The sequence below is a fragment of the Haematobia irritans genome, chromosome 5 (genome assembly GCF_050003625.1).
Source record: "Haematobia irritans isolate KBUSLIRL chromosome 5, ASM5000362v1, whole genome shotgun sequence".
Classification (NCBI taxonomy): Eukaryota; Metazoa; Arthropoda; class Insecta; order Diptera; family Muscidae; genus Haematobia; species Haematobia irritans.
This window is the reverse complement of record NC_134401.1, coordinates 36,681,224-36,700,477: the sequence shown is the minus strand read 5'-3', so window position 1 is coordinate 36,700,477 and position 19,254 is coordinate 36,681,224. Positions and strand designations below refer to the sequence as shown.

General features: G+C 33.0%; 1 protein-coding gene across 4 annotated transcripts in view; it reads right to left on the bottom strand.

The window, feature by feature from the left end:
- Window positions 1–19,254, bottom strand: part of LOC142240962 (putative fatty acyl-CoA reductase CG5065) — a 174,263-nt gene that overhangs the window by 12,232 nt on the left and 142,777 nt on the right. For all 4 annotated transcript variants that reach the window (XM_075312707.1, XM_075312709.1, XM_075312706.1 and 1 more), the window contains exons 3-4: window positions 1,824–1,940; window positions 1,433–1,537 (exon numbers count right to left, since the gene is read on the bottom strand). In XM_075312707.1, the coding sequence (XP_075168822.1) occupies window positions 1,433–1,537; window positions 1,824–1,940 (222 nt within the window). The remainder of the gene's footprint in view (window positions 1–1,432; window positions 1,538–1,823; window positions 1,941–19,254) is intronic.

The following is a 19,254-nucleotide window of genomic DNA, read 5'->3' as shown; positions in this document are numbered from 1 at the left end:
TTCAAGTAAAAAAACGACTTTAAAAAATGTGTGTGAAAACATCTCCTATTTGAAACGCTTTTAGTTTTACAGTCAAACTGCAAAACGTCAACAATATTAAAGACGATATCATTAATTTTGAAGATTTTTTCAGAAATATTAAATCCATTTTGACTTAAGTAAAACGAAATTTTCTTTCATGTTAGGATACTTAACTATAAGGACTTCATTGAAAAGTTTATAGACAAGGAAAAAAACTTTATTTCAGAGAAATAATCAAAATTCGTATTTTAAGCACATGAAATCTTTGCCTTCACGACAGTGCACATATACTAATGAATATGTGATAGAAATTTTAAATACTAGAAACAATTTATAAATTTTACCAAATTTATGAAAATGGACCAAAATGGGCCAAATTTCGTTTGGTCCGACCATCGGACCAAATTTAAAAATTAGAAATCTTTTGGACCAATTTTGGTCCGATCGGACCAAAACGGCAACGCTGTTAGAGACCATATACCAACACCATGTACCAAATTTCAGCCTGATCGGATGAAATTTGCTTCTTTTAGAGCAATCGCAAGCCAAATTTGGGGGTCCGTTTATATGGGGGCTATACGTAAAAATGGACCGATATGGCCCATTTGCAATACCATCCGACCTACATCAATAACAACTACTTGTGCCAAGTTTCAAGTCGATAGCTTGTTTCGTTCGGAAGTTAGCGTGATTTCAACAGACGGACGGACGGACATGCTCAGATCGACTCAGAATTTCACCACGACCCAGAATATATATACTTTATGGGGTCTTAGAGCAATATTTCGATGTGTTACAAACGGAATGACAAAGTTAATATACCCCCATCCTATGGTGGAGGGTATAAAAATTTTAATTGAAACAAAAATCAATCTTTAATAACGAAAAGGATAGTATCAATCACAGTTTTAATTGGACATTAAAAAAATACTTGATTAAAAAATTAATTGATTCAATTAAAACTTTAATTTATGTTGATTGCAAAACTCCATTAATTTTTTCATTATGAACCTAACTATTTGCAATTACATTCTTAATTGACTTAGTGTTTATAGGTTGATTAAAAAAATGATTGTTTGAAATTAATTTTTAGTTAAAAATTAAAAAAAAAATCCATCACCTTCTTTATTGACTTACTCTTCTGAGTTTGATTATAAAGTTAATTGTATCAATTAATTTTTTAATTAAACATCTTAAAATGTTCAATTATGATTTAATTAACTTAATGTTTCTATCTTGAGTAAAAAGTTAATCGCATCAATTAATTTATTAATTGAAATTTTTGGAACTTCAATCAATCTTTTAATTGTAAATATTTTGGTGATATTTTTTTCTGTGTAATATGCTATGAACTTTGATTGTTATGGAATAAAAATATATATTTTTTGTAGTTTATGCTGTTCTCTCTTACCTGATCACTATCGGAAATACCCAATTCTTCAGATGTTATATCGCCTGATATAGGAATAACTTTACTCAAATCCTTTGGTTTTTCTCTTCTTAATTTTTCAAAAAGCTATTAATGAATAAATAAGAAAAATTTTTTTAACCAATTATATTATATCTATTACGGTAATTTTCATGTAGCTCCGTTAGACTTTAACTCCCAGTTAACAGAAAGTAAAATGGAAATATCTTTTCTCCGGTTAATTTTAACTGAAAAATTTTTAGCAGTTAGATGTCTAACTGACATATAGAATATATAGGCGGGATGACAGATATGTGTACGGTTTAAAAGTTCGTTAGCTAACGTAGCACTAACGGAGCTTCATGAAAATGGGGGTTAATGGTTGTTTACATACCGGTGCTTCGAGTAATTCGTTGAGACGCTGTGATACTTCATGTCCTCTTTTGGGTCGTATTAGTAAATATATATTTTTTATATCTGGACAAGAGCGTAATAGTTTCTCAACCAAAACCTGCAAAAGAAGAAGATAAGACAAAAACGGTATTAGAAAATCAGTTTCAATATCAAAAAATCATAGCAATACAGTTTTTTGTCTAAATAAAATAGGGTTTTAGTGTCATAAAGGGTGATTCTTTTGAGGTTAGGATTTTCATGCATTAGTATTTGACAGATCACGTGGGATTTCAGACATGGTGTCAAAGAGAAAGATGCTCAGTATGCTTTGACATTTCATCATGAATAGACTTACTAACGAGCAACGCTTGCAAATCATTGAATTTTATTACCAAAATCAGTGTTCGGTTCGAAATGTGTTTCGCGCTTTACGTCCGATTTATGGTCTACATAATCGACCAAGTGAGCAAACAATTAATGCGATTGTGACCAAGTTTCGCACTCAGTTTACTTTATTGGACATTAAACCAACCACACGAATGCGTACAGTGCGTACAGAAGAGAATATTGCGTCTGTTTCTGAGAGTGTTGCTGAAGACCGTGAAATGTCGATTCGTCGCCGTTCGCAGCAATTGGGTTTGTGTTATTCGACCACATGGAAGATTTTACGCAAAGATCTTGGTGTAAAACCGTATAAAATACAGCTCGTGCAAGAACTGAAGCCGAACGATCTGCCACAACGTCGAATTTTCAGTGAATGGGCCCTAGAAAAGTTGGCAGAAAATCCGCTTTTTTATCGACAGATTTTGTTCAGCGATGAGGCTCATTTCTGGTTGAATGGCTACGTAAATAAGCAAAATTGCCGCATTTGGAGTGAAGAGCAACCAGAAGCCGTTCAAGAACTGCCCATGCATCCCGAAAAATGCACTGTTTGGTGTGGTTTGTACGCTGGTGGAATCATTGGACCGTATTTTTTCAAAGATGCTGTTGGACGCAACGTTACGGTGAATGGCGATCGCTATCGTTCGATGCTAACAAACTTTTTGTTGCCAAAAATGGAAGAACTGAACTTGGTTGACATGTGGTTTCAACAAGATGGCGCTACATGCCACACAGCTCGCGATTCTATGGCCATTTTGAGGGAAAACTTCGGAGAACAATTCATCTCAAGAAATGGACCGGTAAGTTGGCCACCAAGATCATGCGATTTGACGCCTTTAGACTATTTTTTGTGGGGCTACGTCAAGTCTAAAGTCTACAGAAATAAGCCAGCAACTATTCCAGCTTTGGAAGACAACATTTCCGAAGAAATTCGGGCTATTCCGGCCGAAATGCTCGAAAAAGTTGCCCAAAATTGGACTTTCCGAATGGACCACCTAAGACGCAGCCGCGGTCAACATTTAAATGAAATTATCTTCAAAAAGTAAATGTCATGGACCAATCTAACGTTTCAAATAAAGAACCGATGAGATTTTGCAAATTTTATGCGATTTTTTAAAAAAAAAAGTTATCAAGCTCTTAACAAATCACCCTTTATTTAGTTAAGTGTCAGAGCACCTACCTTTGGATTAAACCTTATCATTAAACCTACGATAGTTCTCTACTGGCATTTTTCTCAATCACAGGATTAGGTATACAGAAGTCGAAAACCGACTTTCCGACTAATCGTTGAAAAATATCAAAAATCTAAGGCTATGGTCACACTAGGCAAATATTTGACCAAAATGAGTGTCAAACATTTTTCTAGAATCATTTTCCAAATATCTGAATACGGTTTTTGGAAAATAATCCTACCATTATGTTATATATCCAATATGAGCTAAATATGTTTTCCGCTTCGGCTGTGGCGACGGATTCTTTTTTGATTTCTGTCAAATATTTGCCCAGTGTGATCATAGCATAACATAAGTCGACTTTTTGAAGTCTTCAAGAAAGTTCATTTTTCAAATGTTGAAAAAGTCAACAAATCGAAGAGTAGATATTTTCAAATGTGGAAAAAGGAAAAAATCGATTTAACCATATTTTCAAATTTTAAAACAGCCAAAGATTTGAAAAGTATATTTTTTTTCATTTTCGAAAGGTAGGCATTTCCAGATTTTAAAACAGTATAAAGGTGGAAAAGTCCATAGGTAACTTTTTAAAATTAAAAAAAAAATCGCAAATAGAATTATTCTACAGTGCTTGTTTTATAGCTGAGTCAGACCAGTTCGATTTTTTAGGGTATTTTGTCTTTAAATTTCATTAAATGATTTCAACAAATATGTATCCTTGAAAATTTTAATGAGTATAAAAAGTATTGAAAAAAAAGCATAAGTCGACTTTTTGAAGTCTTCAAGAAAGTTCATTTTTCAAATGTTGAAAAAGTCAACAAATCGAAAAGTAGATATTTTCAAATGTGGAAAAAGCAAAAAAAAATGATTTAACCATATTTTCAAAGTTTAAAACAGCCAAAAATTTTAAAAGTCTATTTTTTTTTAATTTTCGAAAAGTAGACATTGCCAGATTTTAAAACAGTATAAAGGTGGAAAAGTCCATAGTCAACTTTTTAAAATTTCAAAAAAATCGCAAAATAGAATTGTTCTACAGTGTTTTTTTTGTTTGTTTTATAGCAAATGTCAGACCAGTTCGTGTATGCACTCTGTGCACTGAAAAAAATATTGCCGTGAGGCCAAAGATTTCATGTCCTTGAAATACGAATTTGATTTTGCTTTGCATAGAAGACGCTTTTCCTTTATATAAAGTTGTTTTCTTTGTCCAAACGTCCATAAATATTTGAATGAAGTCATTTTGTCCTTATAGTAAAGTGATTCGACTTAAAATTGAGTATTGAGTAAAATGAAAGAAAATTTTGTTTGGCAAATTCGGACTCGACTACAAATAGAAATTATGTAAAAAAATCTTTAAAATAAAGTGTTGAAAAACATGTCCTATTTTGTAACGATTTTTGTCTTTGTAGTGAAGATTCAAAAAGACAACAAATTTAAAGACAATTTCATTAATTTTAAAAATTGTTTCTGAATTATTAAAGTCAAGTTGACCTTACCGCAAAAAAATTTTATGATACCCATTTTTAAATCAAATCGCTTAATTATAAGGACAATACGACTTCATTGAAAAGTTTATCGACTTTTGGACAAGGAAAACAATTTATATTAGAGAAATGCGTCTTCTATGCTAAGCTAAATTTGCATTCGTATTTTAAGAACATGAAATCTTTGCCCCACGACAATATTTTTTTCAGTGCAAGTAAATCCAAATTTTTGATAAACGATGTCACAATTGTCACGGGACTTGTTTTTATTTGATTTTAAAGAACATTTTTTAAACTTCAAAGAAAATTTTGTGTTCGTATATAATTACAATTTTTTCTCTTCTGATATTATTAAGAAAATGCCAGATACCAATCTCTGCAAGCATGACTGTACACTTGTTTCAATGCTGCCAAATTCGAATCTCAATAGTTTTTGTGTAGATCTGACGGGATATTTAAAATTCGTTATACAAAAAACAAGTATATACGGCCGTAGGTTCGGCCAGGCCGAATCTTATGTTCCCTCCACCATGGATTGCGTAGAAACGTTTACTGAAGTCGATGGCAAGGTATATAGTCCATACGTGGTATATATTAAACTACAAAAGGGCCGATTAAATACGTATATAATTAAGTTTAAAGTTTCTATAGAAATAAAATTTTGACAAGATAAAATTTTGACAACATTTTCTATAGAAGTAAAATTTTGACAAAATTTTCTATAGAAATAAAATTTTGACAAAATTTTCTATAGAAATAACATTTTGACAATGTTTTCTATAAAAATAAAATTTTGGTAGATTATTTTTGGATCGAGTGGCAACCATGATTATGAACCGATATGGACCAATTTTTGTGTGATTGGGGATCGGCTATATATAACTATAGACCGATATGGACCAATCTTGGCATGGTTATTAGCGGCCTTATACTAACACCACGTTGCAAATTTCAGCCGGATCGGATGACTTTTGCTCCTCCAAGAGGCTCCGGAGATCAAATCTGGGGAACGGTTTATATGGGGGCTATATATAATTATGGACCGATATGGACCAATTCTTGCGTGTTTGTTAGAGACCACATTCTAACACCATGTTCCAAAATTCAACCGGATCGGATGAATTTTACTCCTCCAAGAGGCTCCGGAGGACAAATCTGGGGATCGATTTATATGGGGGCTATATATATTTATGGACCGATATGGACCAATTCTTGCATGGTTGTTAGAGACCATATGCTAACACCATGTACCAAATTTCAACCGGATCGGATGAACTTTGCTCCTCTAACAGGCTCCGGAGGTCAAATCTGGGGATCGGCTTATATGGGGGCTATATATAATTATGGGTCGATGTGGACCAATTTTTGCATGGTCATTAGAGAACATATACCAACACCATGTACCAAATTTCAGCCGGATCGGATGAAATTTGCTTCTCTTAGAGGCTCCGCAAACCTAATCGGGGGATCGGTTTATATGCCGGCTATATATAATTATGGACCGATGTTGACCAATTTTTGCATAGTCATTAGAGACCATATACTTACATCATGTACCAAATTTCAGCCCGATCGGATGAAATTTGCTTCTCTTAGAGGATCCGCAAGCCAAATCGGGGGATCGGTTTATATGGGGGCTATATATAATTATGGACCGATGTGAACCAAATTTTGCATGGTTGTTAGAGACCATATACTAACATCATGTACCATATTTCAGCCGGATCGGATGAAATTTGCTTCTTTTAGAGCAATCGCAAGCCAAATTTGGGAGTCCGTTTATATGGGGCTATACGTAAAAGTGAACCGATATGGACCAATTTTTGCATGGTTGTTAGAGACCATATACTAACACCACGTACCAAATTTCAGCCGGATCGGATGAAATTTGCTTCTCTTAGAGCAATCACAAGCCAAATTTGGGGGTCCGTTTATATGGGGGCTATACGTAAAAGTGGACCGATATGGCCCATTTGCAATACCATCCGACCTACATCAATAACAACTACTTGTTCCAAGTTCCAAGTCGATAGCTTGTTTCGTTCGGAAGTTAGCGTGATTTGAACATGGTCAGATCGACTCAGAATTTCAACACGACCCAGAATATATATACTTTATGGGGTCTTATATTTCTATGTGTTACAAACGGAGTGACAATGTTAATATCCTATGGTGGAGGGTATAAAAAAAACCCTTTTTTCAGTGTATCCACAAGTGCTCGCCACTGTATATAATCATGTCCTTACCAACTCTTTATGATTATTATGTCTATCCCGAACAGGCACATACTTCTGCATACTACTGGTGGTCACTACTACACACATACACAGTCTCACATAAGTTTACATACCCTTGAGGTTTTTACCTTATAACTAAACATGTTTCTTGTTGTTGTTTATAATCCAGACTAAAAACATCTTCTTGAAAATGGACAAATACTTTGTTTTTTCAAATTAATTTACAAAATCTAAAGCATATATATGCATATTTTATTATATTTTAATAATTAAAGAAAATACAATTTCTTAAACCGTATGTAAACTTGTGTAAGACTGTGTACACACACACTGTAACCCAATTTTCTATGAGTATTAAGAGTCGTGAGCTGTAAAAAGTGTTGACACTTGTGGGTGGCAATATTATGCAGCAACTACAAAAATATTTTGAATAATTTAATACCAGCGTGAGCGTGTGTGTGAAGAGTGCGGGTGTACAGGGAGTACAGAGAGAAGGCTATTATGTCGCTGCAAGACATGAACTTTGAAGTTGTAGTTACTGCTGTTTAATGTTTTAGCCTTTTTTTCTTTACTTCCTGTTGCACAAGGAAATCCCTGTTAACGTCATTACTCTTGGGGGGGTATTTTTCACTTAAACAATATAAAGTCAAATATGCTTTGTGCGGAAAGACGATTTTTTTTGGGTATTTTGTTTTTAAATTTCATTAAATGATTTCAACTAATATGTATCCTTGAAAATTTGAACGAGTATAAAAAGTATTGAAATTTTAATTGTTATAAGAGTCCCCAGAAAGAGCTTCCACAAAAGTAGTTTGGATCCCCAGCTTGTGGTCCGGAAGTAGTGCCAACTTGGATCATGACACCAAAACAAAATATTCTAACTACTTCCGGAGATGTTCGTTGTTAATATCAACGAAAAAATAAAGAACACAGATTCAAATCTCCCCAGGGGCAAATTTTTTATCAAATATTTCTTCAAAAGATTGTTAAAAAATGTAAAAAATTGATAATTCTAGTAACTTGCAAAGCCTTCTCCAAAAGTTAAAAAAATGATCAACAGACTCAGGTTCAAATCCCCGCATGAGTGAAATTTTTAATTTTATTTTTATTATTCTTTTTTGTTGATTATCTTTTCTTTTTTGCAACATTTAATTATCCAACATTTAATTTTCGACTTTAAACTGCCGGTCAAAAAGAACTTCGTCGGAAGTGGAACAAATTGATGGGGGAGCCCGGGATGCTCTTAAAAAGAAAAGTTTGTGGAACAACTTCCAAGTTTTTTTTGCTGGGATGTTAAAGTGGTCCAAGGATTCTGAAATCTACAATACTTCACTTAAGGAAGGAGAGATATTAATTGTGTAGTCGGAGAACTTATTATTCTGGCATTTTCAAATTACAGTCCTATACAGGGGGACGGTCAATAAAACAAACAAGAAGCAGGTCTGAAAAATAAAAATGTGAAGGATCGCCTAAAATTTTACAAAATTGCTGTGTCTAGACACTAAAAAGATCAAATCGGGAGATCGGTCTATATGGGGGAGATACCAAAATATGGACCGATACATACCAGCTTCGAAACACTTATGTGTGGACTTAAAACATCTCTAATTTCAAGTAAATCGGATAAGCGCAAGAAGTCAAGAAGTCCAAGAAGTCAAATCGAGAGATCGGGTTATATGGGGCTATAATAAAATGTGCACCGAATCACAACATTTTCGCCACACATATTTATTTACGTAACCTAAATTCCTCTACACCGAAAAATTCATTCTTACTATTTTTGGCAATCGAACGAAAATTTTCTTTTGCTTTAGTTTATATTGAACTTATGTGTATGGTCATTGAACATTAAACTACGGATTTTTTTTCGGTGTAGATTTTGAATTTCATTTCATTTCATTAAAATTGCACGGATGAAAAAGACAGTTTTTCCTATGTTTGGGTGTAAAAATTATATGTTTGGAACTTAAATTTTTTAACACAATATTTTTAAGTGCAAGCATATAATGTTCATAAACTAGCAATTTGGGAGCCACGGTGGTGCAATGGTTAGCATGCCCGCCTTGCATACACAAGGTCGTGGGTTCGATTCCTGCTTCGACCGAACACCAAAAAGTTTTTCAGCGGAGGATTATCCCACCTCAGTAATGCTGGTGACATTTCTGAGGGTTTCAAAGCTTCTCTAAGTGGTTTCACTGCAATGTGGAACGCCGTTCGGACTCGGCTATAAAAAGGAGGTCCCTTGTCATTGAGCTTAACATGGAATCGGGCAGCACTCATTGATAAGAGAGAAGTTCACCAATGTAGTATCACAATGGACTGAATAGTCTAAGTGAGCCTGATACATGGGGCGAATAGCGAAAAGATTACCTAATCACTGTAGTGTTTTTCAGGCTGAAATATTAGCAATAAGAGAGGTGGCGAATTGGCTGAGAAGTAATGTTCCAAAAAATGTGGGCATTAATATATACTCAGACAGTCAACCTGCAATAAAATCCTTGGACTCTGTGTTCCTCAACTCGAAAACGGCCATCGACTGCCGCAAATCTCTCAATGAGATGGCTGAGCAGTACAATATTCACCTAATATGGGTGCCTGACCATAGGAACATACCGGGCAACTGCGAAGCGGATGAGTTGGCAAGGCTAGGGACTACCTTACATATTCCAGGGGAACTAGAATTTGTTGGTATGCCCCTAGCTACCTGCAAGCTCATACTGCGTGAGAAGCCTGTTATGATGTTCGATGGGAGAATTGCAAGTTCTCGAGACGTCAGATATCACTCCTGATATCTGCTATAACGGGTCGCTGCCTGATAGGCGATTTTGCAAAAACTATTGGCGCGAAGTATAATGACTATTGTATGAGCTGTCATGATGCGGAGGAAAAAGAACACTTCTTATGTGAGTGTCCTGCATTTTGTGTAAAGCGCAAGCAACTTTTAGGACCATATACCTTTAGATTACTGGCGGATCTGGAAAACGTTAACTTAAGCAGTCTGCTAATGTTTTTGGAACAATCTGGTTGGTTCAGCGAAGAAAAATAATCGAGGAGGTTCAGCGGTTAAAACTAGAACTGCCCATATGTAATAGGTACTTTTAGTTAATATGGTATCACAATGGACTGAATAGTCTAAGTGAGCTTGAATCTTAATCGGGCTGCCACTTTTGATTACTTTTGACTACTCGTTACTACCCGTTACTTTTGAATTGAGTACTCGTTACTTTTATAAAAAAATTAAAAAAGACATTGTGGGCACTTTTTAATAATATCTTCCTCTTTTTTAAATTTAAAAACAGTATAGAAAAGCAAATTACATTATCCAGTTTTATTCTAGTGTTATAAAATGTGGTGTTGTAGATATATGGGTCTCGTTAGAAAAAGATTTTCACCAATCATTCAAATTTTTAGAGCCAATTTCGTATTCACTATTTGGTATTTTTTCGTCAGGGTATATCTAAATGGCATTGTGTATTACTGATGCTTGCAATTTGCAAACTTTTTAAATCCACCATTGACAGTGGATGAACATATTTAGCGATCATTTTTATCGTGAGACCCAATGTTGAAATTTTCCAAGGGTTTTTGAATAAGCTTGGGTACCTTCAAATTTTTTCAAATGCAAACGTTTTTAAGAAATCAGATACATTTTTCACTTTGTTCAAAGGTGAAGCCATATATCCTTTTCGTGTTATTTTAACTGACAAAACTATTTTCGAAAACTTCAATTAATATTTTCCAAGAAGTCAAGAATTTTACTTCCAAACCGCCAACTTACTTACCGTCAGAAGAAAAAAACTGGTATTGAAGATATTGAGTACTCTTTTACTAGTAACGAGTACTCAAAAAATTAGTCAGTAACGAGTACTTGTAATCAAATACTCGTTACTTTCCCAACACTAAGACATACAGCCAGGTGGAAAGACGGATAAGCCTACATCATCTTAGAATTTCTCCCTAATCAAGAATATATATACGTTTTGTAGTCGAAAATCGATATTTCGCTGTGTTACCTACGGAATAGCAAACCTAGTATACCCCCATCACCATTCTATGGTGGTGGGTATAAAAATAATTGGCACCCAATCATGACCATATTAACCACCACGTAGTTTATTCTAACTAATTTTAAGAATTATAAAAAAAAACTTATTGTGTTTTAGTTTGCATTGAACTTATTTGTACGGTCAATGATTTTTATATTTTCATTGGTATGGGGGAAATTTCTTAAAAAAAAAAAATTATAAAAAAAACTTTAAAAATAAATCCATACAAAATATAAAAGTAAATTAATTTTTATTTGAGTTAACGATGGAGTTTTTTCGTGTGTACAATCATTTCCATTTAGTGAATCCTATACAAGATTTTAAGCCATTGAAGACCCTACCATAAATTAGATAAAGCCAAATGTCCATTATTAATTAGCTATAAATCGATGAAATTGCTACTGAAATCAAAAAAAATCCATTAAAACGACTATTTGTTGACCTTCCAGGGATATATGTATGTACATGTAATAAATTATTCAACCCCTCCACAACCGCCTCCTCATATACCTGTAGTATTTATCATACCTCTTATTCGTAGTCATGAACCTCCTTCTTGGTTTAGGGAGTAAAATGTTTTCCTTTATTCACATTTACACTAGCCCCAAACATTTTGACTTTTCAACACGCTTTTATGAACACAATTTTAAAAATTTATAACAACGTTTCCATGAAGGATAGTAGAGGGGACGGGGGCTAATGGTGACAATGATGAGGGTTGTCCATTGGTGGTCACCTCCCGCACCACTAAGAGAAGTCCATTTACCCAGGCAATTACCAACCTAATAATAATAGGTTGTATAACTTAACTCATTGCTGTCAACAGTCGATAGCCATGGAAGCCAAGCTACCGGCCGGCCGGCCTTTCGATCAAATTCTGATGGGTGAAAGGAAGTGAAGGATATGTAAGGACATATTCCTATTACTCTAAACTTGGTAAGGCTTCTATGTTTTTTGAAAATACCAAATGGACAAACATTCAAGGCTAGCTGGTGCTATTAAAGTGATTTTTTCCAATTTAGTTATGTGGTCCTGCTTAATGGACGTTTAATGTAGGTTTTCCCTTATCAGTTTATTTGTTCCCATAACTGAACGTAGACTAATTAATTTTCTCATTTAGTTTTAGGGTCTAGCCATAAAATGACCGAATTCATAAATATGAGTTATTTTCCCAGAAAGACGAACAATAAAAAAAATATGGAATTTCATTTGGGTGGAAAATATGGGATTGTAATTAGGTTTGGAGATAAGAATTGGCAAAAGCGTTGCTGTTGCCGAATGTCTAAAAAATGGAATTCCCAATAAAAGTTGAAAAGTGACAAAAAAAATTGTATACTTCGTCATAATAGGATAAATATGATTTAAACACATTTACATTCGTTTAATTATAGGGAATTGTGAAATCACCTTTTCCATATCATATATAAATTAATCTAAAAATTATTTTATTTTCATTTCATCGAAAATCGCTCTTTGAAATATGTACCTTAGCGCAGTAACTAGGTTTACACTTGATATACAAATTTTGTTGCATACTTTTAGGCTGTATAATTTCTACGCTTCAAAAAGGCCATGATATGAGTAGGGAAAAGTGCTCACACACACATAATAACTTTATTAAGGCACAAATCACATCCATATTTCTAATGAGATTTGGGATAATGTATTACCCAAATAACACATTAAAATTAGAATTGAATTAGATAAATATGTATGGAAAAAATATTAATTTAGTCAATCATATTGTAAACAACAATTTTTGTTTTATTGAAACTTTGATTTGTTGTCAATTAAATCGGTCGGTAGTTGGTACCAATAATTTCGAGATTAGAGAAATGTAAATTAAAATTTAATTAAAATAGATCAATTAGTTTTGTGATTGAATTGAAACATTTTTTTTTGTATAGGAACCCATCCTCAAGCTAGTCGAATAATTATTTTTCAGATATGGTAATTCGTTTCTCAACAACATAGTTTAGTAAAATTTTTTACGAAAACTGATCTATTTTTATTAGTGTCCAATTAACCTTTACTGCCAGATGCACAATAAGTCTATTAATTATTTATGTGTTTTAATTGTGTGTCCAATAAAATGCGATTATTGTGAATAGAGTTTAATGGGAGCTAATTCGAGCCATTTAATATGACATTTAATAAACACCGTTAGTAATATTCTACTAATCATTTTACCACAACCATACATCAGTAGTCAGTGGGACCTGTTAGCAGTTTATCTGATCAGAGTTATTGATTGATACAATTCATTTGCCGTTAGTAATTAAATATCACTTAACTCAGAAAATTTAACAATAATATCATGCTAAAAGCAAATATATACCGAAAAAAATTCCTATAAAAAATTCCTCCAATAAAAAATTCGTTGAAGATGAAAATGCAGTCAAATGAAAATTTTTGCTAATAAAATTAAATTTGTAATCAAATTAAAAACATTCAGTTAAAAAACAAAATATTAAAAATTTTTACGCTTTTAGTTAAAATATTAACTATCACAATTAATATTTTAATTAAATAAAAATATATTTTCAATTGACAAAATAATTGAACATTTTCAACACACACAAAGAAATTTTTCTTTTGGTTTCACTCACGAAATTTATTGATCCAATTAATTTTTAATTGAAATTTTTTGAATCGCTGAATTGATGATATCAATCACCCACACCAATAACAAAATAAAATAATCCAATTAAAACTTTAATTGATTCAAGTGGTCTTTGTGGTTATTTTTTTATTAAAAATTTAATTGAATTAATTAATTTTTTTAATGATTTATTTTTTAATTTAATTGAATATACACACACAAAGAAATTTTTCTTTTGGTTTCAATCACGAAATTTATTGATCCAATTAATTTTTAATTGAAATTGTTTGAATCACTGAATTGATGATATCAATCAACCACACCAATAACAAAATAAAATAATCCAATTAAAACTTCAATTGATTCTAGTGGCCTTTGTGATTATTTTTTTTTATTAAAAAATTGAATTAATTAATTTTTTAAATTATTTATTTTTTAATTTAATTGAATAAATATTGCAGATATCTTGGAGATTTATTAAATAATTAATTTTTTAAATGTATTTATAAAATTTTGTAATTGAACAGAAGGTCACTACACAGAGAAAAAAATCTCCAATATATTGATTGTATTTTTCCAACTAACATTTTAATTAAATTTAAAGAAATAAAAAATAAATTAAAAAAAAAAAAATAAATAATTCCACATGAAATTCTTCAGTCCGATTATAACATAAGCCCATGTAACATAGATTGGAAATTATCGAAATTTTCATAACTTCCTGATCACAAATCACTTTTTGAAAGCTTCTCTTTTACTGCACAGTAGTTTTTTTCTCTTCAATCGAACACATTTAATCGACCCAACTAACTTTCAATTGAAATTTCTTCAATCACCTAGGTTAGGTTAGGATATGTGGCAGCCCGATGTATCTGGCTCACTTAGACTATTCAGTCAATTGTGATACCACATTGGTGAACTTCTCTCTTATCACTGAGTGCTGTCCGATTCCATGTTAAGCTCAATGACAAGGGACCTCCTTTTTATAGCCGAGTCCGAACGGCGTTCCACATTACAGTGAGAATCTTTGAATCCCTCAGAAATGTCACCAGCATTACTGAGGTGGGATAATCCACCGCTGAAAAACTTTTTGGTGTTCGGTCGAAGTAGGAATCGAACCCACGACCTTGTGTATGCAGGGCGGGCATGCTAACCATTGCACCACGGTGGCTCCTAGGCCGATAACCGATAGCCTCTAGTTGCTAGTGCCCGTATAAATAAGTTTATTGTAATTTGTAATTATAATAAATTGAATAATAAATAAAAAAATCTTCAATCACAGAAACGATAGTAGCAATCATTAACGTCGATTAAAAAATTGATCCAATTACAAATTTTTTTTGTGTAGGTTGTTTCCATAGGTCACCGAATAGTTTATTTTTTTAGTCGAGCTACATGAAATGCGGAATGCGGTAATTCACTCTCTAGCAACCAAACAAACATCAGTACATGTCGTTTCATAAGTAGATATAGCTCCTCTACACAAAAAAAAATATCACCAACGTTTTGTTTCAAAAAAAAAGTTGAGATATACAACGAATTAAATTAAAAATTTTATTTATACCATTAAACATTTAATCACCTTTTTTTCTAATTAGTCACGTGATTGACAAATTTGGTGGGTTCAATTATATAATTATGGACCGATATGGACCAATTTTTGCATAGTTGTTAGAGACCATATACTAGCGCAATGTACCAAATTTCAACCGGATCAGATGAATTTTGTTCCTCCAAGAGACTCCGGAGCTGAAATCGGGGAATCGGGATCGGTTTATATGGGGGCTATATATAATTATGGGCCGATGTGGACCAATTTCTTCATGGTTGTTAGATACCATATACCAACACCAAGTACCAAATTTCAGCCGGATCGGATGAAATTTGCTTCTCTTTGAGGCTCCACAAGGTAAATCTGGTGATCGGCTTATATGGTGGCTATATGTAATTATGGACCGATGTGGACCAATTTTTGCATGGTTATTAGAGACCATATACTAGCGCAATGTACCAAACCGGATCGGATGAATTTTGTTCCTCCAAGAGGCTCCGGAGGTAAAATCTGGGGATCGGCTTATATGGTGGCTATATATAATTATGGACCGATGTGGTCCAATTTTTGCTTAGTTGTTAGAGACCATATACTAGCGCAATGTACCAAATTTCAATCGGGTCGGATGAATTTTGCTCCTTCAAGAGGCTCCGGAGGCCAAATCTGGGAATCGGTTTATATGGGGATGAAATATGCTTCTCTTAGAGGCTCCGCAAGCCAAATCTGAGGGTGCGTTTATATGGGGGCTATACGTAAACGTGAACCAATATGGCCCATTTTCAATACCATCCGACCTACATCGATAACAACTACTTGTGCCAAGTTTCAAGTTTCAAGATAGCTTGTTTCGTTCGGAAGTTAGCGTTATTTCAACAAACGGACGGACATGCTTAGATCGACTCAGAATTTCACCATGACCCCCAATATATATACTTTATGGGGTCTTAGTATTACAAACGGAATGACAAAGTTAATATACCCCCCATCCTATGGTGGAGGGTATAAAAATGTATAAATAGTTGGTTGCCGCAATTGAAATAATTAATTTCGTAATTGAATTAGAAAAATGTATTTATAAAATGTATGATTAGATTCAGAAAATTTTCAAACAGCTGTTTAGTAATAAGTAATAGAACATATGATTAGATATAAGGATTGTTGTTTATTTTTATTAAGGATATGTTTGAAAAAAGAAAATAAAATAAGAAATGCCGTTATCTTTGTATAAAAGATCAAGAAAAATTAAATAAAGCAACATTCAAGTTTTGAAGCCTTTAACTGGCATTTCAACCTAAAAAGAAAAATCTTTTCATTTAAATTGCTGTGGCACTCAATTGTGCCTGTAATAACAGAATAACAACATTTTTTGCCAAGTGGCGTTTTTAAGCGCCGGCACCTCATTAGGCAGGCCAAATTTTTGCAACAACACCATCACATCAAACCAAAAATCAAAACTCATTACAAAATAATTGGTTGCCGCAATTAAGAAATTATTTAATCTTTGGAGAGGAAATCCAAAATAAAATCAAATATGAAATATGAAATATAGGCTAAATTATTTCTAAAAGGGGAAATCCCTAAATAAATTAAATTTTTTAAACAAATTTTTTTTTTCATTATGGTAAAATGAAGAAAATTGGTCAGAATCCATTAGAATTGGTTTCTGTGCATATAAAATATAGAAACTGAATTTAATCAAAGTACAAAAACCTTTGCGCTTAGTGTTAATTAAAAATTCAAATAAAATCTCTTTAGCAAACAAATATTAGACAAAACTTTAATGACATCTCAGGGTAAAAACTCTAAATAGTTTTATTTTTTTTTTGTAAAATGAAGAAAGTTGTTTATATTAGTTTATGTAAATTAATGTTTATCATTTCTAAAATATTAATTGAATTTGACCATGCGATCTCTTTATGTTACCATTAAATCAATACAGGTTCGTTTTTGCGTTTTAACATGCCTTTAGGCAAGTCATTAAACTTTGTAATAGATCAGGGTGTAAAGAATATACATATTGCTTAACAATTTTCGTTATAAAACTATAATTAATTATTTACATAAATTGGTGTTCATGCCCTCTTTTCTGTCAAAACCTAAAGTTTTCGTAACGAATATTAAGAATTAGAATTGGAAATTTGAATACCATTTGTAATTTTGCATTTTATTGTTTATTTTTTTTTATTTCTTTGGTGTTCGTTGAACCCATTTAAATTTAAATATCAATAAAATTTACATAGTGTTGAGTGTAAAATTTATTTGTAACAGGTATTAAAATTTTCATTGTAATGGGCAAAAGAGATACAAGATAAGAGAGGCTTCAATATCAAAGCGTTTCTATATATAAAAAAAAAAAACTCGAGTGAAATTTTTAACAAAATAATTTAAAAGCTTAAGGATGTACTCAAAAAAAAAAGTTTACTTGGGTCCAAAGATTTTCAGCTTTACTTAACCCTTAAATACACAAGATCATCGAATCCTCCGAAAAGAAATAATATGCCAAATGGTAAAAAAGAAAATCTACATACCACATTAAAAAAAAAAAAAACAAGTATATACAGCAGTAAATTCGGCCGGGCCGAATTTTAAATACCCACCACCATGAATCAAGTATAATAGTTTACTATGAAAACTCTTCCTCGTAGTGGTTTACTTGATAATATATAGAATTGTAGATGGTTTGATGACAAATCTTCTCCGAAACGAGCCAGCTCCGAAGACAAACTTTAAAGATTCTACCTATGAAGACCAGATAAGATTCTGGATTTATGAGCACCAATTTTGTTTGAGTTTTAGAGAAAATATAAACATATCGTGTATATGTTGAAATTACGCCTTGATTTAAAATCTTAAATCTGTAGATTTTTCCGCATTTATTTAAATACGATGAGTATAATCTGGAACTTTTACATTCAGTTTGAAGCAATTTTCATGATCAGTGCGCCTGCTATACCCTGAAAGAAGTGTTTTCTTTTTTGAGAAACGTAATTTTAGACAAGCAAAGTTTTCTTTTGACACAAATTTTAGAGACAATCGTTGAATAAACGAAAACGCTTTATAAGAAAAAGAAATTTCGTTTGTCTAAAATTTTATTATAGATTACTAATTTCCAGCAAATCCGATAAAAACTACGGATTCTAGAGGCCCAAGAAATAAAGTCGGGAGATCGGTGTATATGGGGACTATAACAAAACATGGACCGATAGGCACCATTTGCTACTCACATATTTGTGATCTTAAAATACCTCCAGATTTTCAATTTCAAACAAATTGGCCAGAAAATATAGTCTCTAGACGCCCAAGAAGTAAAAATCGAGAGATCAGTCTATACGGGGGTTATAACAAAAATGGACCGATATACCTCAATTTCGGCACTCTTATTTGTGGTCTAAAAATACCTCTAGATTTCGAATTTCAGGCAAATCATGTAATAAATGCAGTTTATTGTAGCTCAAGAATTTCAGGCAAAGCGGATGGTAAATATAGTTTCTAGAAGCCCAAGAAGCAAAATGGGAGATCGGTCTATATGGGGGCTATACCAAAAAATGGACCGATGGGCACCATTTTCGGCACACCTTTTTATAGTCCCAAAAGAACTCTAGATTTTCAATTTCAGGAAAATCGGATAGAAAATATAGTTTCCAGAAGCTCAAGAAGCAAAATCGGGATATCAGTCTCTATGGGGGCTATATCAAAACATGGACCGATGGTCCTCAAATACCTCTAGATTTCCAATTTCACGCAAATCGGATGGTAAATATAGTTTCTAGAAGCCCTAAAAGCGAAAACGGGATATCGGTCTATATGGGGGCTATACCAAAACATGGACCGATGAGCACCATTTTCGGCACACCTTTTTATGGTCCTCAAATACCTCTATATTTCCAATTTCAGGCAAATTGGACAAAAGCTACGGTTTTTATAGGCCCAAGACTCCAAATCGGGAGGTTGGTTTATATGGAGG